At 28.8% G+C, this 26,047-nt stretch overlaps 1 protein-coding gene across 3 annotated transcripts; it reads right to left on the bottom strand.

The window, feature by feature from the left end:
* Nucleotides 1–470: 470 nt before the first annotated feature.
* On the bottom strand, nucleotides 471–11,599 carry LOC135925910 (delta-aminolevulinic acid dehydratase-like). 3 transcript variants are annotated; one of them, XM_065461482.1, is made up of 2 exons: nucleotides 11,472–11,597; nucleotides 471–2,936 (listed from the first exon to the last, which is right to left on the bottom strand). In XM_065461482.1, exon 2 carries the CDS (start codon nucleotides 2,913–2,915, stop codon nucleotides 1,293–1,295), a length of 1,623 nt encoding a protein of 540 aa, XP_065317554.1. In that variant the 5' UTR covers nucleotides 2,916–2,936; nucleotides 11,472–11,597; the 3' UTR covers nucleotides 471–1,292. The 3 variants fall into 3 exon arrangements, with proteins under 3 accessions (XP_065317554.1, XP_065317555.1, XP_065317553.1); XM_065461483.1 differs by lacking the exon at nucleotides 11,472–11,597 and adding an exon at nucleotides 11,285–11,312; XM_065461481.1 differs by having other exon boundaries at nucleotides 472–3,155; nucleotides 11,472–11,599.
* Nucleotides 11,600–26,047: the final 14,448 nt, after the last annotated feature.

Here is a 26,047-nt window from a genome sequence, read left to right as displayed (position 1 = left end):
TTTGATATCGGGCCAAGGATCAGAGCTATATTTTATTCCTGGCGTGACTACCTGCGGCCCTGCAGGATTCTAATGTTTACCATTCTTACATTACTTGGCCTGCAACAATAGGTCGACGAATTTTGTCATCATTTTTTGCCGATATTACAAAAACACCCCATTGTTCCAATCTAATTAATGACCGCTATTAGTAGGAGTTAGGTATCTCAAATAAATTGACTTTTAAAAATAAAATTCATGATAAACTATAACATAATGATGAGTTTCTCATTCATTAGGAAAATTTACATTTAGGATATAAACATGATTTAAATGCAAACTTTAATCATAATTTTGATAAAATGCCCTAAAAACCATTATAATTAAAAATATTGTCCTCTATCTGTAAGAAGGTTATTTTATTATCCAATCGTAATATAGAAAAATGAATATGAATGAAAAGTTTAAAATGCACGCTATTTTAAGGAGAAAAACACGGGTGATTATAAAAATTAATTTATGCTATCCCTAACATATGTACATAAAATACTCTCATCGTAATATAATTTTAATTATGCAAATAGCGATCTTCAATGTGTTAATATATAATAATAAATAGTATTTCGCAAATATTTTCTATAAATGTAACAACCTGATCAATTGTTTTACATGAGCAATATAAATGATAATTTAATATAATATTTATTAAGTATAAAATTCGAACGGCGTAATAAAAATAAATTTCGAAAAAAAATTTTCAAATGCATTCAAATAATAGATTAATCGAATAAAGGTAGATTAAAAGAGAGCAACATGAGTTAGAATACTTACTAACATTGGGTTTAAAATTTTTAAGGTATAAATCCGTATTTTTTTTAACTAATTTCCTGCAATAAAAAATTTAAATAAAGTTTATAAAAAAAAATACTGCCGACTGACTCGTATAATGTAATCAATAAAAGATATAAAAAATTGCCTAATTTGGAATATATTCATTTTGGATTTTTTTTCCATTTAAGATAGAAAAAATCAATGTGGGATGTGAAATAATAATGACTGATATTTAATCATATCAACGATGTTTAAATATAGCATTTTTATTAATAAAATGTTTATTCAAGAACATCCATTGGGAAATGCTAAAGCCGATTCCATAATTATATTTTTTTTAAAATGCAATTATATATTGGTGCTGTTAGTTTGAAAATCGAAATCCGCAGAAAGATAAAAAATTTTACGGATACAAAGTATTCAAATAAAAAATGTTAGAAGTTTCCAAATATATTAAAAATTTCGTGAAAAAAATATTAATTTTACAAAAATAACATCTCTGAAAGGTGCGAAACATTGTTACTATTCCTACTCCTACCATTTTCCTCATGGGTTTCTACCAAATCACCCAACCCATTACCGACAGCTACATGAAATCCAATTCCAGAATCCAAAGAAGAAATCATAGATTCGGGAGAGGGACTTGCCTCTCTTCCACCGTTAAGCGAATGGTTCAAGTTATCATAACTCGTGGGAGTTCTCATGGGACATGATGAATACATATTAGCCGAATAAGTGGGATGATTGTAAGTTTTGGCCAGAATGTCCAATAACAACGGCGTGAAATAGGTTATAATTATGTCGGCGCCCGCCCGTTTCATACAAAGAACGGTCTCTACAAGGGCGCTTTCTAAGTCTATACAGCCGGCCTTGGCTGTATGGTAAAGCATGGCATACTCGCCCGAGACGTGGTAAGTAGCTAAGGGAAAAGAAGGAAATCGAGTTTTGGCCAACTTAACCACGTCTAAGTACATTGTGGCAGGTTTCACCATAAGAATATCGGCCCCCTCACGAACATCTCTTTCCAATGCTCGTAGAGCCAGACCGGTAGAACCAACAGGCAGTTGATAGCTGGAGCGATCATTGGAAATCAAGCACCGGGTACTGGGTAAGGAATCCACATTGGGGGTGTTTGTGGGATCTGTATTGTGCACCAGCGATTTGATTTTGCACCCGACTGTATCTCTAAAGGGCCCATAAAAGGCCGAAGCGAATTTGGCACTGTAACTCATGACAGCCGTGCGAGCTTGCAACCCATGAGCCACCAAGGCCCTCTTGAGGGCACCTATCCTGCCATCCATCATGTCCGAGGGTGCCAAGAGATGAGCCCCGGCACGGGAGTATGCAAGCCCTATCTCCACCAGGCGAGTCACCGACCCAAAATTATCGACAAAATCTCTCTGGACCGGGAGGATATGAGAGTTGGTTTTGAGTCTTTTGGCAGTCTTCGTTTCGGGACGATTTATTTCGATGCTAGGCATTGCCACGTCAATATCCCTGTCGTTGAAATCCACAAGGTCATATCTCTTATCAGATTGTACAGCTGAAAATAACTTGCCGTGCTTGAGTATTCCACAATGGCCATGGTTAGTAAAATTGCAAAGGCACAGATCACAGGCTACGAGCAACCTGGGAAAGGCTGCAGTTATCAAACCAACAGCTTTTAAGGCAGGGTTAGTTAGAAGGGAATCAGCGGCAGTACCTCGATCATCTTTTAGCTCGTCCGGAACCGTGGCAAAAATTAAAACCGATTTGAGCCCTTTGGATACTAAGGGCTCTAGCGTGGTTATGAGGTTATCGATTGATATTTTTGACACGCCCGGTATGCCCTTCTTCTCCATAGCCATGGTTTCTGTTTTGTGGTTAACAGTGTCGGGTATAGGAGTAATAGCATGAATTGAATAATCTTCCTTAGAATTAATAATTGAGGAGTTCTCGTTGGAGTTATCGGGTTCTAGTTCTGTTAAGGGCGAAATCATGGAGGGCATCGATGAATTAGTGACAAATATAGGATACATGAAGTCCGAGCATTTAAGAGAGGGCGAACCTGAGCACCAAAATCGCAAAAGCGGGTGACAAAGAGATGGGTGTAGGTAGGTATCCATTTGTGTGAGATAGTAAGATATCTTAAAAGAAACTTTTACTGATTAATACAAATTAGTAATAAAATAATCAACGATTCAAAAATGTAGAAGAGTTTTTGGAAAATATTATTTGAATTCGTACTAAGACTCTGATAATATTTAATTCTACGTTAATGTTATCTACTAGTTTAGAATTAACATAAAGAGCGGAATATATGGAATTTAAAAAGAATTCTTCATAAGAGATGATCTTTCCTCTACCTAAATATAAAGTTTAAAATAAAATTATTAAAAATAAATTAAAATTATTTTTATTATTTTTTCCTAGAAATTTATAAACGTTTTTTAAAAAATTTCTTCTGTAAATTACCATTACCTAAAGGTCAATAAATAATAAATTAAACATGAACTCTGAAAAAGATAAAGCTCCTAAAAATGATTATAAAATAATCTTTTATTAATACGTTGTAGCCAAATATGATTCATTTAATTAACAAACAACCAAACATCATAGAAATATAATATATATTTAAAATATCGGATTAGGTTGGGATTGCTTATTTTATTATATTTAAATATACGGGAGATGTTTATCAATTTATTGATAAGTTAATAAAAGTTAAATATTTTTAATCCTGGAATTGAAGAAAGTTAGTATTATTGGTTGAAGTTGAAACGCTTTATTTAAATAATCTTAGCAAACTTTTTCTCGATTATTATATCCACGCGGAGACAATGCTCAGATGTAAATCATCACCGCTATTTATAATTATTTAATATTTCTCATATAATTTTAAAAAATTACGTTTTATAGGGCGATGTGACCTATGGATATTAATTTATACAGGGATTTACCTATAATTTCTTTATATGAGAAATATTTTTTTAAAAAAATATCGTTTAAATTGGACTTCTTAAAAAATAAAGCTCAAATTAGACAAGTTTTCTTATTAAAAATTATCATATTTTTATAGCGTATTAACTTTTTATAATAATTTATCATTTAAACTTTCAGGAAATGCATTTTCCTGGAAAATAAAATATATTTTTTCAAAGAAAAGAAATTAGGTTGAACAAAAAAAGTTTGAATTTTTTTTTTACAAAAACAAATATTAAGGAACATCTACAAATAAATTTAGTTACTGATGCAAAAAAAATATTTGAAATAAGGTTTATTAATACATGTAAATAATATTTTATAACCTTGGAGAAAGAAAGGTCTAATAAAAATTTAAAATTGTATTATCATACCAATTAATCATAATCATATATTTATTATTCAGTAAAATGGTCTTATTTTACATGTACACATATAATAAAAGTTAGAAAAATTCCCATATTATAAATTAATAGAACTATAAATTGGATTTCTTTTTACCAATTAATCATAATCATATATTTAATATTCAGTAAAAAGGTCTTATTTTACATGTACACATAGTGTTGTTATAAACGGCTCGATTTGAGCCGATTTTTAAAAACGGCTAACTCAATAAGCCAGAAAAATATTGTCTAAGCCTCGAGGTTTCGTTAATAGGTGTTCAAACCTTTGTGCCACCTATGAGCAAAATCTTAAGGCTTGCATGATATTTTTCCCTAATAAAATATTGAGTTAGCCGTTTTTAAAAATCGGCTCAAAATGAGCCGTTTAACACACATATAAAAAAAGTTAGAAAAATTCCCATATTATAAATTAATAGAACAATAAATTGGATTTTTTTTAAAAGGCTAAATCCAAAATATCAAAAAACAAGCTTTTGAAATTTTATAGTAGAATAAATTATAAGCTTTTTTAAATATATAAAATAAAAATATGTCCAAATTAATTTTTTTAAATTTAAAAATGATATCTTTAAAATTTTAAAACTTAAAGTTTCAATTAGAATTTTTTAAAAAAGATTTTGGAATTAAAAAAGATATATATGGTATGGGTTATAAAAAATATTTTAACATTTATGATTTTTTTCCCCAAGGATTAACTTCTAGTTTCTTAAATCCTAAAAAAAAGATGTACAGGTCTGAAACTATTGGAACAAATATATTATTTAGGCAACCATATTCATTTGTCTTTATGTTTAATGATGGAGTTGAAAGGATCTGACAAAGGTCTACACAAGTATAATCCAAAGCAAGTCCTTGGTTCCAGTGATACATTCACCCCATCGGGTCTGGAAGTCAAAGGGTTCCAGCATTTTATAACTTAAATTTTATTTAGCCTAATCAGTTAAAAAATTATGTTCCAGCATTTTATAACTTAAATTTTATTTAGCCTAATAGTTAAAAAATTATAATCTTTATTTTAAAAAATATACACAAATAGAAATTTTATAAAGATAAATTAGTTATATTTTTGGATAATAAAAATAATTCTTTAATTATTTTTAACAAATTACCAAAATTAAAATGCTTTTTTAGTTAAACATGTCTTTGATTAAAATTTTAAAATGATATTAAAATAGTTAGAAAAGGGCATGACTAAAATAAGCGCCCCCTATGAAATAAGCTTAAATTAAATTATATTAATATAGAATCGTATTTAGCTTCAAAAGATAAGTCAGAAAATGTTTTTTTTGATTTTAAGAAAAAATGGTAAGTAAAATTTAAAAAAATTAATTTTTTTACATCATTAAAATACGCGCCCCCTATTAAAGAAGCTTAATTTATAAAAAATAAACGTAGAATCATATAGAGCTTATTAAAAGGTGTAAAAAAATGTTAATATCATATTTTCAAACTTTTTATAACCTAGTGGGCTTTTAAAAATATAAATTTTTTTTTGACTAAACTACACGCCCCCTATCAAAGAAGCTTATTTCATAAAAAATTAAAGCGAGGAATCAAAAAATGTTAATATTAAGTTGATAAATAATTTATAACTTATTGACAATGGGAAAAACACTTAATTTCTTTTTTTTTGACTAAACTACGCGTCCCCTACGCGCCCCCGTTAAATATACATTATTTTTAAAATATGAATACAGATTCATGTTTAACTTTTCAAAGAGATTCAGAAAATGGTATTATTTATTTTTTTTAAAAAATATTTTTATTATCATAAAAAAATTTTTTTGACTAAACTAAGTGCCCCGTATCAAAGAAGCTTAATTTATAAAAAGATTAACGTAGAATCATATAGAGCTTATTAAAAGGTGTAAAAAAATGTTAATATTAAGTTTATAACTTATTGAGATTTGGAAAAAACACTTAATTTCTTCTTTTTTTGACTTAACTAAGCGCCCCATACGCGCCCCCGTTAAATATTATTTTTAAAAAATGAATACAGATTCATGTATAACTTTTCAAGGAGATTCAGAAAATGGTATTATTTATTTTTTTTAAAAAATATTTTTGTTATCAAAAGAAATTTTTTTTGGACTAAACTACGCGCCACTACGCGCCCCCTATCAAAGAAGCTTAATTTATAAAAAATGAACGTAGAATCATATAGAGCTTATTAAAAGGTGTAAAAAAATGTTAATATTAAGTTTATAACTTATTGAGATTTGGAAAAAACACTTAATTTCTTCTATTTTTGACTTAACTAAGCGCCCCCTACGCGCACCCGTTAAATATACATTATTTTTAAAAATGAATACAGAATCATGTATAACTTTTCAAGGAGATTCAGAAAATGGTATTATTTATTTTTTTTAAAAAATATTTTTATTATCAAAAAAATTTTTTTGGACTAAACTAGGCGCCCCTACGCGCCCCCTATCAAAGAAGCTTACTTCATAAAAAATTAAAGCATAATCCTATTAAGCTCATCAAGAGGAATCAAAAAATGTTAATATTAAGTTTATAAATAATTTATAACTTATTGAGATTTGGAAAAAACACTTAATTTCTTCATTTTTTGACTAAACTACGCGCCCCGTTAAATATACATTATTTTTAAAAAATGAATACAGAATCATGTATAACTTTTCAAGGAGATTCAGAAAATGGTATTATTTATTTTATTTTTTAAAATATTTTTATTATCAAAAAAAAATTTTTTGGACTAAACTACGCGCCCCCTATCAAAGAAGCAATTTTTTAGTGTCTTTTGATAAAAAATTGTTAAGATTTTACAGAAAAAACATCTCTTTTGAAAACTTATAACGTAAATAACGAGGGCTCCTATCGATTTATAGCATGTTTGGAAAAAATCAATTTCATTGACCAGATCCTATTGATAATCTAAGCTAAATTCTGTATAAGTAGCGTTATATTTACCAAAAAATTTCGATATTTCTAATTATATTTTTTAATTGGCAAAATGCTAATCCTGTATTCATTTGTTAAAAATTAATGTATATTTAACGGGGGGGCGCGTAATTTAGTCAAAAAATGAAGAAATTAAGTGTTTTTTCCAAATCTCAATATGTTATAAATTATTTATAAACTTAATATTAACATTTTTTGATTCCTCTTGATGAGCTTAATAGGATTATGCTTTAATTTTTTATGAAATAAGCTTCTTTGATATGGGGGCGCGTAGTTTAGTCCAAAAAAATTTTTTTTGATAATAAAAATATTTTTTAAAAATAAAATAAATAATACCATTTTCTGAATCTCCTTGAAAAGTTATACATGATTCTGTATTCATTTTTTAAAAATAATGTATATTTAACGGGGGCGCGTAGGGGGCGCTTAGTTAAGTCAAAAATAGAAGAAATTAAGTGTTTTTTCCAAATCTCAATAAGTTATAAACTTATTTATAAACTTAATATTAATATTTTTGATTCCTCTTAATGAGCTCTAATAGGATTATGCTTTAATTTTTTATGAAATTAAGCTTCTTTGATAGGGGGCGCGTAGTGGACGCGTAGTTTAGTCCAAAAAAAATTTCTTTTGATAATAAAAATATTTTTTTAAAAAAAATAAATAATACCATTTTCTGAATCTCCTTGAAAAGTTATACATGATTCTGTATTCATTTTTTAAAAATAATGTATATTTAACGGGTGCGCGTAGGGGGCGCTTAGTTAAGTCAAAAATAGAAGAAATTAAGTGTTTTTTCCAAATCTCAATAAGTTATAAACTTAATATTAACATTTTTTTACACCTTTTAATAAGCTCTATATGATTCTACGTTCATTTTTTATAAATTAAGCTTCTTTGATAGGGGCGCGTAGTGGCGCTAGTTTAGTCCAAAAAAATTTTTTTTGATAATAAAAATATTTTTTAAAAAAAATAATACCATTTTCTGAATCTCCTTGAAAAGTTATACATGATTCTGTATTCATTTTTTAAAAATAATGTATATTTAACGGGTGCGCGTAGGGGGCGCTTAGTTAAGTCAAAAATAGAAGAAATTAAGTGTTTTTTCCAAAGTCTACTAGGTTATAAAAAGTTATAAACTATAATATTAACATTTTTTTACACCTTTTAATAAGCTCTATATGATTCTACGTTCATTTTTTATAAATTAAGCTTATAGGGGACGCATAGGGGCGCGTATTTTAATGATGTAAAAAAGAAAAATTTTTTAATTTTACTATGTTACCATTTTTTTTAAAATCAAAAACATTTTCTGACTTATCTTTTGAAACTAAATACGATTCTATATTAATATAATTTAATTTATGCTTTTTTCATAGGGGGGGGGGCGTAGGGGCGTGTATTTTAGTCATGCCCATTAGAAAATGTATTGTAATATAATTATAAATTTTATTAATAACTATATTTTTAATTTTCAGTCATTATATTGCTTTGGTTTTTGTAAATATCTGAAAAAAATAAATAATAAAAATGGCTATATATATTTTGAGAGTAACGAGTGATGCTATTTTAAAAAAAAGTAATTAACACTTTTTTATGGAAGGTAATAACTCATAAGTAGGATAACAATGTTCTGTCCTTGTAAAATTAAATTCATGAATTGATTTATTTTAAAAATTGATCAGAAATTTAATTATAAAAAATAAAAAGAAATTGCTGTTAATTTTTCTTCTTAAATTATTTACTTAAAATTTATATCACTTTTAAAAGTTTATCATTAAATTAACATTTGTAGAAGGATAAACACACAAAAAAATAAACTAAAGGTTTTAATATCGTATTTTTAATTTTTGGAAGGCAATTAATAATTCCTCTTATTTGCTGAAACTTTATCAGCAATATAAGATTTGCAATCTAATTTTTAAATAGTTTAAATTTTTAAAAGGGGGTATATCATTAAAATTATTTTCTGGCATCCCCTCCCTTTAAGGCCTGGCGTAATTGCCTTCCAAAAATTAAAAATACGTATTTTTAATTTTTGGAAGGCAATTAATAATTTCTCTTATTTGCTGAAACTTTATCAGCAATATAAGATTTGCAATCTAATTTTTAAATAGTTTAAATTTTTAAAAGGGGGTATATCATTAAAATTATTTTCCGGCATCCCCTCCCTTTAAGGCCTGGCGTAATTGCCTTCCAAAAATTAAAAATACGTATTTTTAATTTTTGGAAGGCAATTAATAATTCCTCTTATTTGCTGAAACTTTATCAGCAATATAAGATTTGCAATCTAATTTTTAAATAGTTTAAATTTTTAAAAGGGGGTATATCATTAAAATTATTTTCCGGCATCCCCTCCCTTTAAGGCCTGGCGTAATTGCCTTCCAAAAATTAAAAATACGTATTTTTAATTTTTGGAAGGCAATTAATAATTCCTCTTATTTGCTGAAACTTTATCAGCAATATAAGATTTGCAATCTAATTTTTAAATAGTTTAAATTTTTAAAAGGGGGTATATCATTAAAATTATTTTCCGGCATCCCCTCCCTTTAAGGCCTGGCGTAATTGCCTTCCAAAAATTAAAAATACGTATTTTTAATTTTTGGAAGGCAATTAATAATTCCTCTTATTTGCTGATACTTTATCAGCAATATAAGATTTGCAATCTAATTTTTAAATAGTTTAAATTTTTAAAAGGGGGTATATCATTAAAATTATTTTCCGGCATCCCCTCCCTTTAAGGCCTGGCGTAATTGCCTTCCAAAACCGGTACTAGTTACTAAATAACTAAAGCTTTCTATCAAAAAGCTTATTATAGTACCCTAACTACCAAACCATTAAAATTCATAATCTTATAATTATAATATAAGGTAATAACTCCCCCCACGAAAACTTTATTAATTTATCATATCGAATTCGCGGATATGAAGCCCGAATAAACAAAAATATAAGTGAAAATAATCTAGAAAAACCGATAGTCACTATAAATCTTACCACAACTGTTAAACATAATTGAAATATACTCAGCTATAAAAATTAGGGCGAAAAATCCTGAGTAAAACTCAACATTAAACCCTGACACCAGCTCAGACTCACCTTCCATTAAATCAAAAGGAGTTCGATTTATCTCAGCTAATGAGCAGATCAAAAAAGAAACTAATAAATATATAAATATATATAAATAAATATTTATAGAAGTTATAAATTCTTCAAACTCATAACTTATTACCGCTAATCCTATCAGTAAAAAGATAAATCTTATAATTAACTCATAAGAAACAGCTTGTCTCACCGCTCGCATACCACCTAATATAGAAAATTTCGAATTTCTTAGTCAACCCCCTATAATCAAAAAATAAACGCTCACCCCTATTAATATAATAAACACTAATAGCGAGTAATCGTTTATTAGAGCGAAAGATCCTTGGGTCAGCACAAATTCGAAAAGGACCAAATAAAGTCCTAGTGATAGGACTGGTGCAGCCATTCATAGATGCCATCAAGTGAGACATTTTTATGTTATAAATTAATAATAAAAAATATTGGGGTGAGGAGTAATAGAAACTTTGAAAGTTAACACTAGATATAAAATAATCTAATTTTTTTAGTATCATTATTGAATATCAACCAATACCATATTAATATCAGTATATGTAGGCAAAACACTGCCCAGCCTGGCTTATAGAAATTATTAAAAAAAAATTTCAGTTTGATCTATAATTATTTTGTCCAAAAATAGTAAAATAATTTTGCACAAGTTATCCAACCTGGCATATAATAATTATTTATGAAGAAAACAGACATAAATTTATATAAAAAATTGAAAAATTAATGCAGGCCTATAAAAATATTTAGTAAAGGTTGTCCAGCCCAGATTGAAGGATTTGGGTTATACTAACTTCTAATCGGTAGCAGCTAAAAAAAGTGATATTATATCATGTAAATACTAGGGTCCTTAGAAAACTTATTTTATCTAATATTTTATTTTTTGCAATTATATATTTATTTTAGTTTCCCTTTTTAGCAATTTAATTTTAAAAAAAAATTTTTTCTCATACAAATACTTCCCAGCTTGATAAGGCTAACAATATCATTCTTAAAATGCTTATGGTCTACTCAATAGGTGCAAAATAGTGCAACATTATTATGCTACTTAAAAGATTATATACAAATATTGATTTTACAGTTATGTCAATTTAGTGATGAACCAAGCTCTGATTGCGCGACATTGCTGTATTTCATTATTATAATAAATAAAGCTAATAAAAATTATCTGTAGAATAATTTTAATATTAAAAAAGGGATAAAATAATTTCTATATGAAAACAAATTCTTTATAATAATATAAAAATATAGCAATATAAAAATTACCTGAAAAAATATAAGTAGAATAGAATTAAGTATTTAAATTAATTCACAAAATGTAAAAAATAAATGGGATAATTTAACAAAATTTAAAGACCTAAAAAAATAAATTAACTAGTTATAACATTCAATGATAAAATAAATGTTGGCAGCTGTTAATCAAATTAATTATTTTATTGATGAACATTGTTATTAGAGAAAGGACGAAAAATAAAAAATATTTTAAAACTAACCAATCAAAAGTATATTTAAACAAATATGTACGTGATACGTGATAAAAGCGTTTTCGCCCTCTGGTTATGCGATAGAACAGAGCTACGCTCAGGTTTTCTCCCTCAATTAATCCATCAAACTGGATAGTTAATTTAGGGGAGAAACATAGAGTAGCCCTGTTCTATCACATATTAGAGGGCAAAGACGCACGTACTTGTACGCGCAACAGTCCGAGAACTGTTGCTTAAACGTCTATAGGCTAATAGAAAAAAAGAAATGGGCAAAACAAAAGCTTATACCCAAGAACTGTAAAAATAATTTAATTACTTTAAGGGTGGGTGGTGGCTAAGTTTAAGTTTAGCATCTTTAATGTAAGCCTTGACAAAAACAAGTCAGTAATAGGTTTATGACTAAAGAGGAAGTAAGATTGAGAAGAAAAGAAAAGTAGACAAAAAATGGTATTTAGCTTGTAAATCCAATTTTACCTTTTCGTAAAGCGACAAAACGTATCCAAACAATTGAATTAGGCAGGGGAGAGGTTAATGATAGTCACTACCAAGTCAACGTATAGCAATTTTTTAAATACCAAACAAATTTGCTAAATACCGACCAAAATTTATTAAAATGTAATAATAGTGCGCACAAATTGAGCGTTGCAACGCTTCGTTTTAAAAGCTAATAATGCATTTTAAATGGTATTGTGCAAATTGGATTTTTTTACGGCAAGCGTTAAAAAAATATGAAAGAATGAGATTGAGTAAACAGTTATGAAAATCCAATAAATAAAAATATCAGGAGTAACATGATTGGAAGAAGTTAAAATTAAAATCTAATAGTGTATATATATTATAAATTTTGACATAATAATTAATTATTGAGATCAAAATTTGAAGCCTTTCTAGGATTTTAATTCATTGACATATAATTTAGCCAATATTATCTTTAGAAATAAAATAAAATATTATGCATATAAACAGAATAATAGTCTTTGATTTTTTAAGATATTGACTATTTATATCTTACTATGTTTTATTGAGCTAACAATATTTTATTTTGACATCATCTTATGTGATTATAATAAAAAAATTCAAAAACCAATTAAATAAAATTGGGCAAGATGGTATGATTATATTATTTTAATAAGATATTTAATATTCTTACATGTTCTAGTGTACATTTTTATTATTAAAGAATTGAAAATGTAATTAAATTATTTTATTTGCATTATTTGTAAATTATAATGATCTCTTCATCCTTGTATAATTAAAATTAGCAATTAGTTGTTTATCTTGTAAACTAAAGAAATCAATATTGTTTAATAAAAATTAAATCACGTTTCAATTTTAAAACAAAAAAACGACTGCTTTCAATTTAAACAAAGATGCGTTGCGTTAAAAAACGTACTGCAAACGCAAACGACGCAAACGCTCAATTTGTGCGCACTATAAGACTCTTATTATTTAACATATATTATAACGGTATCACATGATCGAGTCCGGCCTCCTATATATTATCCGCCCAAGGAGGGAACCACCAAGTTAGATTAAGAAAAAAAACATGATCATTGCTGGGATTCAAGCCACCGGATTGGTAAGCGACGCTCTTGTCGACTAGGCCATAGAGGCTCCAAAAATCACAATTTTTAAAATATAAATTGTAAATAAATTTGGTAGTACCTATCCAAATCAAAAATAAACAAAATACAAGTTGATAGGTAATACCTTAAGGTAGTGACTATCAATAACCCGGGGGGGGGGGGGTACAAGAGATCTGCAATAGGCCTATTTTAACTTACAGACCCACCCATTCATTGTTTTAATTTTTTTAATCCGCTTGGTAATTTACGATTTTGGGAAGAAAAAATATCCGCCCATTGTTTCTGATATATTATTACTAAAATACTAAAGCTTTTCTAAATTTTCAATGTAGATAAATCATCGTAACAGATTGTACGACTTTCATCGAAATTCGTCGGTAGAATAAACCTTTTTATTAGTTTTTTTTAAATTTTAGTATCTGGACCTATGACTAAGGTAGAGATAGGGGCTCCATTGTTCCCAAGCGAAATACTTTCCCCCTCTTGCAATACCGTTATCAAGGCCCGCGCACTACAATAAAACACAAGAGTCCCAGAGTTTGCAATTAGTTTAAAGCCGATGGTGCAAACAATATCAGTCAGCCTGAAATGGTTTTTGAAAGAAATCAAGTTCAAACTATCAGATATAACTATAGAAATTGGTCTATTTAATATTATATTGTTTAATAATTGAATATTATTAAATATGTATATATACATTTGCATTTCTGCTTCTCTGTGGTCAATTTCACTGAAATTTTAATGTTGAATGTTTATTATTCAAATTTAACAAATCTTAAAATCGTTCTATTTCTATCTTAACTTATTTAATTCTTATTTTTATCATTCATATTATGTTATATTATAAAATTGTTATGATTTTTTGTTATTTATTTGAAATATTATATTTAATAATAAAACATAATATATATATATATACTATATATATTATATATATTATGAAATGGAAAAGAAAAGAAAAATTAGTATTTCAATATGTAACATTTGATAATAAAATAATGACCGATTATACTTATAAATTTTGTAAATATAAAAATAAAATATATTAATAACCTAACATTTCAACACTGACAATTTATATATTTACCAATTTACTTTAAAGAAGATTAAAAAATAGCGAATATTGCAATTATCCCTTTTCTATGGTTAATCTTCATCGAATATTTTTTCCATCTGCCTTAAAAATCGAAAATAATTAAAAAACAAACGAATATGATAATTATCACTTTTCGATGCTTTATCTTCATGGAAATCTTAATTTCGCATTTTTATCATGTATATTTTTACCCATTTGCCTGAAAAAATTTCAAAATTTCAAAAATAACGAATATGACAATTGTAACTTTTTTATGGTAATCTTCGATGAAATCCATATTTAACAAGCTTACAATTTATATTTTAACCCATTTGTTTCAAAAATAAATCAAAGTTATATAATATCGAATGTGGCAATTGTCACTTTATTGGTTTATCTACACTGAAATTTTAATTACACTAGTAAGATTAAGATCCCATTTTAATATTTTTTTATATGTGTAGCATATAATATATTTATATAATTTATATATATAACTTGGGGAATTATGTAATTCTTTAGTGCAATCAAATAAACTATTTATACAAATTATATTAATCATAATCAATCCGGTAACAACACCATAATAAAGCAATAATCATCCAACATAAACATCCTCATCTCATTACATAATCCATAGCACTCGAACTGTCCACATCTCCAAAACCATATGATGTGCATTAATGATTCTTGTCTATTAATCCCGTGTTAGATAGCCAATCACTCCTTATTTCCCCCACCTCCTCTATCTAATCCAGTGGCGTAGCTACGGGGGTGGTTTTCGGGTTTGGACCCCTTCCAGAGCAAAAATTATTTTTAGATTATACATTCCAAAAAGACTTAAAAGTGACTTTATATCAAATAAATACCATTAATATTTATATTTTTCTGGTTTTGATGTTGTGCAAGGATATTATTTTACTATTGAAATTATTCTGGATAGTATTATTATAAAGTCATTGATAATAATCTACTAAATTATAATAACATATTATTGATGCATTTAAAAAATATATTTAATATATATTATCGAAGATATGGTTATAAAATAAACCCGGCCGAAGGCCGGGCAAAAGGGCCGTAGGCCCGTTAAAAGGGGTCTGGGGGGCGAAGCCTCCAGGCTTTTATATGTATGGACCCCCTCTAAGGAAAATTCCTAGCTACGCCACTGATCTAATCCAAACATCTTCGTGAAGTCGTAAGCCTAGGATGGTCCTAATAACATTAAACTTTGAAAGCTCCTCGGGGATCTCGTTATCGCTTAGATAGGCATAGCGATCACTATAACTAATTCTGCACCCTCCATTATCACTAATCGTCATGTGTACAGTCCACAAGGTATTAAACATTGAACGCTACTTGAACAATCGTTTGAACCATTATAAGGTCATTGTAGCCAACCCCAACAATTTCCTCTTGATCCACTACTTCTCCTTATTATCATTAACTGGTAGTCATTATAACTTGTCCCTGCTGGGCTTCATCTATGGACTATCCCATTTTAATTTGAATCTTCTGAGCAATTACTTCAGAGTATCTTCGATTGACAATATCGATTCTAATTATCGTCCAAATAAAGGGTATATACTTGCTAATTCATAGCCCCACTCATTCTCATATTCAACCTCTATAGTCCCGGTTAGTCCAAAGTCTCATTGTAATTTTTATAATTAAGTTAAAGTAATCATTTTCCAAATGTCCAAATTAGCCAGGTTCTTTTATCAGTAACCTTTTTACAATGTCTAAATTACAATAGATCCATAATCATAATCCTTAAACCAAATTACCATGTAAATGTCACTATATCATTAGTATCCTGTTTTCACAATATTATTTCCGCTAACGTTCCATTTTTACTGAATCATCAATTTCGCAAAATTAATTTCATAATCACTGTTACAAATAAATCCCCAAATTAATTATCATAAATTATCCATAATCTATATCATATTTGAATCCATTTACCACCCAAATGTCTTTTCATATTTGATAAATATTTCCCACAATCAATAAAATCCCAAATCATCATTACTCAAAATCTAATAATCATTCAATTCATTCTTCATTTGTACCAATTTAACTATTTCTTATTTTCCTCCTTTACTCAATTTATTCATCACCCAATTTATCTTTGTCAGCAATTATAATAATTCATTCAATATCAGAACCATTAGATAATCATAATTCATCATATATTCCATAATTTATTCATTGTCTAAATTCTTATTCATATTTATATCTTATCCCAAATTTAATTTTATGAAATATCCAATACATTTATATCACATATAAAAATAGTTCATGCTTCATTACGATTCATTATTATATTTCATTTGATCAGGTTAATCCGATAACTTCGTCAATCAATAGCATATATATAACTTGGACTTCATGTAATCTTTAATGAAATCAAATTAACGATTTATACAAATTATATTATCATAATCCGAGAGCAACATATAATAATAAACATCCTCATCGAACTTTCCTCTATATCCAAAACCATATGATGTGGATTAATGATCTTGTCTGTCAATCCCCGTGTTCGGTAGCTAATCACTACAATTTGTATAATAATAATTTTAAAAAAATTTAAATAAGAGATTTCCAAATTTTATGAATTGCACAAAAATTCGGTTTTTTTAAAAATAATAGATCAAATTTTGTAATCTTCAAAGATCGAGTGATATATGATCTTCAGATCTTCAAAGAAATTTGTATAACTCTACTTCCGGTGATTTTAGTAATTCTTAGGCAAACTAAATATTCCTAGAAGTATCATTTTCGGAAAATATTGGGAATCATAAATATGGGAATTAAATAGAGACGAAGAAAAGATTATAACAAGGATTTGAAATAAATCACGTTATTAAGAATTAAGTTATGAAAATATTTATTCCAAGGAATACTTAATTTATATTATTCTAAGATGAAAAAAACATTGCGTGTGATTATTTTTCAATAAAGAGGTAAATATTTAAAATCCTTAAAAAAACCAAAAGACTTTGAATAACTTGAAACCATTGGAAATTATATTGGTTCATTTGCATGTTATTCAACATGATAACAATTTTTTCCTATTGGATATATGAAAAGTCTTATCAGTAAATAAGATATGGTGTTACCAAAAAACATATGTAAAATTTCCTATGAAAATATATTTCATTACCCTTAAAATAAATATTTTATCAAAAAGATAAGATCTATTAAAAATATATTTAACCTATTTAAAGAGCAGTAACAACGCGTCCATAAAAGCAAGAGAAGCTCCCTTGTATAAAAAATTAGAATTGTTTTTTAAAAAATCGTATCTTAAATTTTTAAAATTTTATAGAATTATATTTTGGGCAAATTTTTATATTATAAAAATCTCATTTTTTTCTATAAAGTTTTAAAAGTATGCGAATCGTATATTTTGATATTTTGGACTTAGCCCAAATAAAATAATATAATCTTTATGATACGTTACAAAAATTACTTCTATAACACATAAAATAAAAATATTACTATTATTACTTTACTAAGTTAAAAAAATTAATATTATTTTTACTACATTAAAAAAATATACATACGGGAAGCAAACTTAAAATTGCTTATTTATTAAAATATATAAAAGAAAAAATAATTTTCATAATATTTTTATTTTTAATTAATAAAAAGAAAAAATCAAGGAAAGCAAACCTGTTTATTTTTTTAAATAAATAAAAGGGACATTTTATTTTAACCCTTTTTTAAGTAAAAAATTTCTTCTCTTTTAAAAACAATTAATTAATTTAATTTTTTTTTTTTAAAAATTATAAGTTCCAATTTATGTAATACTAAATATAAAAATAATATCATAAATTCAATATTAATTAATGAATAAAATTTAGATATAAATTGTAAGTAATTAGGGGGTATCAGTCATTGAGAATATGAAGCTGAGGTAATTGGATTTTATTATATTGAGGGCTAATCTTTGGCGTAGGTAGTAACCCTCGTTGGGATCTTCGGTCCTAGTAGAGATCCGTTTCCCCAGCTCTTTAAAGAAGGCAAGGGCGTGAGAGCCGAACGATGTTAGAGTCGTGGCGATTAGTGGTAGGAATGTGTAATTGGCCGGAAGCGATGGCGAATATTTAGCGAGTTTATTCGTCTCGGCGTCTACTAGAGCATCTCTATTTATATTGGAAGGGGCAAGGGGATCGATGCATGAGAAATCCCAGGTTAGAAATTCCCCCTCTTCCAAGGGATCATGGTAGAGCCATCGGGACGCTTACCATCAGAATTGTAGAGTCCAGTGGGTTCTAGGGTTGATGGGATACCGGTAGATTTTAGGGCCCTGGCAATAGTATCATTGCATTTTGAATGTCTAATGAATCTGCCTCTACAGCGCTTGCAGTGTAAAGAGTGACGGCCTTTGGAGTTGACCGGCGTTTGACAAAGGATGCAGTGATAGGGTATTACCATATCACAATTAAGTCTTAGACCGATGGCGTGACGTAGCTCATCATTGCTTAGGAGCTGGTCAAGGCTTCGCGATGGAAAAGCTTCGAGAAATTCATACCCGCTGTCTGCGGAAATGGAGAAGAATAGAGTCCTCGGGTTGGCTCCTCGATTTAAGGTATGCAACGGAGTTGCCAACTAGAGGCTTATCCCAGTCCTTCTGCAGTGTCGATGAGGGAGGATCGACTAATGAAAGAGATTTCCATAGATCAATTGCCTGGGGAAGTAAAGGGTCAGGATGTTTTGTGAGTGCGTGTATGATGGGCTCGCAGGACAGGCGAGAGGATATGAACGCACTAACAGAGAGTAGGGAAGGCGATCGTATGCCAATGCCGCCGGATTTGGTTGGCAAGGTAGCTTGTAGCCAAGATAGGTCTCCGAATTTGAGATTGAGTATATCCTCTGTAAGGTGTTTAATCTCTAGCTCGTGTGCAGCGAGGTTGACGTCGTATTGGAAGATACGTGACGATCGGAGTGTATATAGAATTTTTGGGATTAGGAGGTAGTTCTTTAATAGAAAGAACGCTTGGTGGGCTGGGAGGCGAGATATTGTACCGCGCATAAGGGATATCTCTAGTAGAGTGTCGGCGAAGAACTTGACAAAGGACTCGTCTTTACCCACTGGAGATCCGAGATGTGTTAAGAAGTTCAATGGTGTATGATTGAACATAGGATCATAGTTAAGGTCGATGATTCCAAGAGGACAATATTCGCTCTTGTCTTGATTGATTCGCAGTCCCAAACTGCTCTCGCTGGATTTTATTATTTCGACCGCCTTCATAACTTCGCTGGGTGAGCCGCCTAGTATACCATCGTCGATATACCAGTTATGAAGGTTTAGTTTACATTGGTTATTTATGCTTTGTATTAGGCTATTAATGCCCAGACTGAATAAGAAGGAGCCTAGAGGGTCACCTTGTTGTATTCCACTACTAGAAGGAATCAATCTATCTCCAAATTGAAGATGCGATGGACTAGCATAACAATCGAAGATGAATTGCGAGTATTCTGGGTAAAGGGTAAGGATGGGATTAAGAAACGCTGTACGTTTTAGAGAGTTAAAAGCGTTTGAAAAATCTATCTTAATTAGGATATCGTCACTGGGGTCTGTTTGTAGATACATTCTGGTCATGTGTAAGGATACCTCGCATCCCCCTTTTACGTTGACTCCTAATTGATTAGGGCACAGGTGATTAGATACTGTGAACAATATTCTGCTCACTACTAGCTTTGCGGTTAATTGGCGCCAAGTGGTTCCACTAGCGATAGGGCGAATATCTTTATTAGGTTTGTGGAGGGCGATGAGTTTAGCTACATAAAGGAGTGGAATAATGGCGGGTGGTAAGCCTCCAGCAAGCATACGGTTGATGAGTTGAGTAATTTTTTCCAAAACGTCGCATTGTTGTGTGATGTAAGGTGCGGTTAGATCCTGTAGGAATATTGGGCGAAACCCATCAACCCCCGGTGAAGAATCGCGTTTGAAGGAGAGAATAGCCTTTCTAACCTCGCTTGAGGTAAAAGTGGTTGCAATTAGAGGAGCTTCGGGGTAAGACGGTATTTCGTCCTTAAGATCGTGTGGGTGGTGTTTTAGGAGAAGAGCTTGATAAGTTGTTTGATCGTAGGGAGCTAGCTTATTGTCAGATGTTGCCAGTCGTATGGCGGATTTAACATTCAGGTTATCCAGCTTTTTAGATATAAGCTTGGCCTTGGTGAGTAGGTCATTTTTGTGATTTTTATTTTTATCAGTGTCATCACCTTTAAAAGATGTGGAAAAGTGATTGATAGGTAAGGGGTAGATAGTAGCATCCTTGATTTGCTGTGTCAGAGATTTTTTACTGGCAGGATCAGGAACTTGCAAGGTAGTAAAGGCAAATGACAGGGTGTCTAGCCAGTGTTTTATGGAAGAATAATTATTTATCAAGGAAGTCAAGTTCTTTGAGAGGTGTTTGGCAACTTGAAGTCTTGCTCCCTTAGGTATACGTGAAATCACAAATGGTTTTGGTGTGACTAGAAATATTTCTACATCTGTGGAGTCGGTTGGATTGAAAGTGAGAGCATTTTCGGCGGTTGAGGTGGGGACTATTGGGCTAGTAGGCACATCAGTCAACGTGGGAATGGTAACTATAGGTTGTGCGAGGGCAAGGGCAGAAAAGGCATTTAGGGTTCGAGGGATAGCTGGTGATAAGATGGGAAACCCAGATTGAGGACATTTTATCTTCTGGTTTCGATGAGATGGCAATAGCCCCAATTTGGTTACTTTAACGAGTTTATTACATAAAGGGCAGTTAGATTTGGTAGAAGCTGTGCTGAGGTCTGGTAAGCTCATGAATTAAAAATTTTTTATCAGTTTAATGGTGAAAATGTTGGATATTATTTTTATCTTCAAATATGGGTTTCTTGTGGGTTGGTATATTAAGGAAGTTTAATGAGTTATTATTTTCTGTTGGCAATTATTTTATTTTTTGTAAAATATTCAGTTTCTCTTTCTGCTTTTATAGCAATATTAGCTTGCTTTAAAGGATTTGAATCAATAGTATAATTAGATAAGAGATTAAATGTCTTATCCTTTTCAAGTGTGAATATTGATTGTGTTTTGTGCATTTAAATTAAATGTTTGGATGACAATTTTATATTAGTCAACAGTTTTTGGTATAAATAAGGTTAAATTGTAAAGATTGGTAAGAATGATAGAATTGATAATGTAGAGTGTTTTGTTGGGAATAATATAAAAGAACTTGTTGGTTATTAATTGATGTATAATAATTGAGGATGATTGGTAATCTAAAAGTAAAGGAAATATTAAAGGAAAAAGTATTTACTTAAATTTTTTGTATCATTAATCTACAATTAAATTTTGATATATTGGAATTGTATAGAATTCATTGATGCAAAATTATGAAAGAGGACTGAATATTTTGGATGATAAAATCATTTTTATGTCAGGTTGTGGTATTGGCAGTGGTTGTAGTGTTGGCAGTGGTTGTAGTGTTGGCAGTGGTTGTAGTGTTGGCAGTGGTTGTGGTGTTGGCAGTGGTTATAGTGTTGGCAGTGATTGTAGTGTTGGCAGTGGTTGTAGTGTTGGCAGTAGTTGTAGTTTTATTGTTAGATTAATCAGGCGTAGCTTTTATGATTTTTCTAAGCTTGCAATTTGTTTATTTTGAAATTGGATATCTTTGCTGAGATCCACTTATTAAATTGTTAACATATTGCTGGATTTAATTTTATAAGGTTGGGTGGCAACATGATGATACAAAGGATATTGATTGTGTTTTGTACATTTAAATAAAATGTTTGGATGACAATTTTATATTAGTCAACAGTTTTTGGTATAAATAAGGGTAAATTGTAAAGATTGGTAAGAATGATAGAATTGATAATGTAGAGTGTTTTGTTGGGAATAATATAAAAGAATTAAATTTTTTGTATCATTAATCTACAATTAAATTTTGATATATTGGAATTGTATAGAATTCATTGATGCAAAATTATGAAAGAGGACTGAATATTTTGGATGATAAAATCATTTTTATGTCAGGTTGTGGTATTGGCAGTGGTTGTAGTGTTGGCAGTGGTTGTAGTGTTGACAGTGGTTGTAGTGTTGGCAGTGGTTGTAGTGTTGGCAGTGGTTGTAGTGTTGGCAGTGGTTGTAGTGTTGGCAGTAGTTGTAGTTTTATCGTTAGATTAATCAGGCGTAGCTTACTATGTACTTTCTGGTTTGTTGCAATTTATCAATTTTTTGTTTTATCCCCATTTAAGCTGAGGCAAATTTACTTACTATTATATTTATGTTACATGTTTTCACGTGTAACAATTTAATTTATTGATGGTTTCTATAAAACTAATAAAATTTATTAAAAATATCCCCTAGCTCAAAATATTTGATATAAACTAAAAAGAAATTGATTTTCAAAAGAGGACGAAGAGCAATTTTATAAGTTGTATTCATCAACAGCAAGTTCAGAGCTAAAATTTTATTATTTAAAAAGTACAAAAATTTTTAATTAAAAAAATAAAAATTGTAAAATCTAAAATTTTAATTCTTGAGAATTTTACTCAAAAGCAAAGACGAGTTCCGCTTATTTATAAATCTTAGGCTGCATTCAAAGTGGAGACGGATCCATTTTTTACATCCGTTCCGTCAAAAGCCAATCTCATTAAAAATGATATATATATATATATTGATTTTAATTTAAAAAAATTATAAGTAACGTTATAACACTCTATAAAATTTGCCGGATCAAAAAGTCAAAATATTTTGACTTCAAAATTTGCCGAATCCGTTCTTAAGACGGAAGGTATCGGAACGGACACACTATGAACATGTATATTATTTTTAATGAGATTGATTGACGGGACGGATGTAAAAAACGGATTCGTCTCCACTTTGAATGCAGCCTTAATGTTTTGTATGGTTAGGTTAATAAAAGTAAAAGACTTCAAAATAAAAAAATAAATTACTCAACAGATCAATCGAACAAAAAATAAAAGTATATTTTAGATTAAAATACCTCTTTTTTTAAAAAAAATATGGAATGGCAGTCAAAGGTCGAGATTCGATATAAAATATAATATATTTAAAAAAAAAATTTTTTTTAAAAGAAAAATTTATTAAAAATTTTGATTAAGGTAAGGATTTGAGATATATCAATTTTTACAGTGAAATATGAAATCGCAACGAATTTCATATCCCTTCTACAAATTTAAAATAAATGGCTATTTTTTTTCAAAGTGGAAGCTGAGAATATGAATAAAGTAATCCGACTCACAATAAGATACCTAATTTCAAGAGAAGCAGCTATTTCTAATTATATTATTTGTTAGGTATCAGAAGTCCGTGAGTGAAAAATTTTGAACAGGGTCTTCATCAGTGTTGTTAAGGGCTACTCTTAAAAGTAGAACGCTATCGCTATTGCTATTTTATAAAAACATGTAGCGTGCTATCGCTATTACTAATTTGCAAAAAAAGTAGCTCACTATTAGCTACTTTAAAAAAAAAGTAGCATCTACTTTTTACGCCAATTTAGATTTTTTTTAAAAAAATATTTTTTACAAATCTCTTAAATAAAAAAATATGATTAAAATTTCAAATATATATAAAATTAATTCATTTTAATCAGGCTTGTTAACCGATCTTTTGAAAACGATCGAATCCCGATCACGATCTTTTCAAAAAAAGAAGATCGAAATCCAGGATCGACCTTTTTTTCTATTTAAATTTCTGAAGGAAATTTCTGACCGATGCAAAATTAACTAATATAAAAATAAATTAAATGTGGTAGAAATTTATTGTAATTGAATAATAAATATAACAATTATAATATATTTATTTATAATTAAAATTAGCTTTTAATAATAAATTTTTTTCTAAATTATCATCATTTAAACATCCGCGTCTTTCACTTAGAACATGTTTAGTTTTACTAAACAAGCGCTCCACAGGAGCGCTTATATGTTCAATAAATATTTTTTAAAATTAATATAAGTATTAAAAATATTCATGGAATCATCATTTGAATAAAAAATTTTTTTAACGGAACAAGCATTTTGTACAGTATTTTTCCCAAAAAAAGCATCAATGTCATCTATACATTCATTTGAGGTATCCGCATATGGTTGTTCCTGCATATTTTCCAAATGGGCAACTAATCTTTCTTTTACCATCATATTTTGTGGCAGATTAATATAAGGCCAATTAAGTTTAAATTTAGGGTGAATCATGGCTGCCAAAATGTTACTGTCTTCATACAGTGAAGGAAATCTATATTATGAAATGATAATTAATTTATTATTAAATAAGTATTCATTTTATTCATATAAATCAAATCAAGTATCTGCAAAACTTAACCCTTTTAAATTTTACAGTCAAGTCTGGCACATCATCTGTATGGTATTTATTTATATTTGGGTCATATCATAAATATTGATTAAATGTAAACTTAATACTTAATATACAAAGAAATTAACATTGTAATTTATTTACGAATATTAATCAAAATATTAGCTTAAAATTCAAATAATCTAATAAATTTTTAATGTCTTCAAAGGCCCATTAATATTTTACTAGATATCAGAGGTTTAGTAGAACTGGCCTGTTAAAAATATTTTACTAAATTTGCCAGATCTTTGCAATTTTTTAATATATTTTGCAGATATCTGATAATATAAAATAATTACATAAAAAAATATTTTTTTATAAAGAATCTGTATCTAGATTGTATTTCTGTAGGACCTGCTCAACTCAAGAATGTAATAAATTAAATTTAAACATGTTGACATTAAGATTATCAAATAAAAAAAATTTAAAAGAATTATTTCTAAATGTCTCTTTAAGTTCGAAGATGATATTTTGGAAGATGATATTATCTTCTTACAGAGACGGCATTTGGTGCTGATCATATTATAAGAGTTGCTTTCATCCATTTCACATAAAGTAAAATACTTACGTAATTTCAAAAATGGTAAAAGATTCTCATTCTCACTTATATCTGCTGTTACATCAATAGTAGAAGCAATAGAATCTTCTAAATCTATAATGGGCATTTACATTTACCTATTAAAATAAATATTAATATATTATTATAAATTTATATTAAATAACTTGTAAGAGCTCTAAATCTCGTAAAATTTAGGAAATGAATAAATATATCTATAAAATAAATGGTGGAATGGAAGTTGATAAAATATGAAGATAGATATTTTTTTTAAAATAATATTTTAATTTAATTTTCAAAATTTTTATTTTATTTATTGCTTTTTAAGTAAAAAATTAATTTTTAAAAAGATCGGGATCGAATTTTAAACAAAATGATCTCGATCTCGATCCTCAATTTAAGTCAGAATCATAAATCTGGTAAAATTGACAAATTTGCGATCGAATCCAGGATCGTCGATCTTTAGATTCGATCTTTTAACAACTCTGATTTTAATACATCTTAATATTACATTTTCATTCTGTCATTCCCATCTAGAATAACGACCAGAAAGTATAAACTATGACTAAATAATCATTTAACACTATCAAGCAATGCAGTATTAAATTAAATATAAATATTTTTTATCTAAGAAAAATCATCAAAAATATTCATTTGAGTATTTTTAGATTTAAAAAAATGCATCTGATGGATTTTCAATAATATTACTATTTATTTCGAAAAAATCATGCATAGTAGATAACGTAATCTGGCTAGTTTGTCCAAAATTATAATAGTAATAGTT

This window comes from Gordionus sp. m RMFG-2023, chromosome 3 (assembly GCF_954871325.1).
Source record: "Gordionus sp. m RMFG-2023 chromosome 3, tfGorSpeb1-WG-v2, whole genome shotgun sequence".
Lineage (NCBI taxonomy): Eukaryota > Metazoa > Nematomorpha > Gordioida > Chordodea > Parachordodidae > Gordionus > Gordionus sp. m RMFG-2023.
The sequence above is the reverse complement of the archived record's forward strand: the minus strand, read 5'-3'. Positions and strand labels throughout refer to the sequence as shown.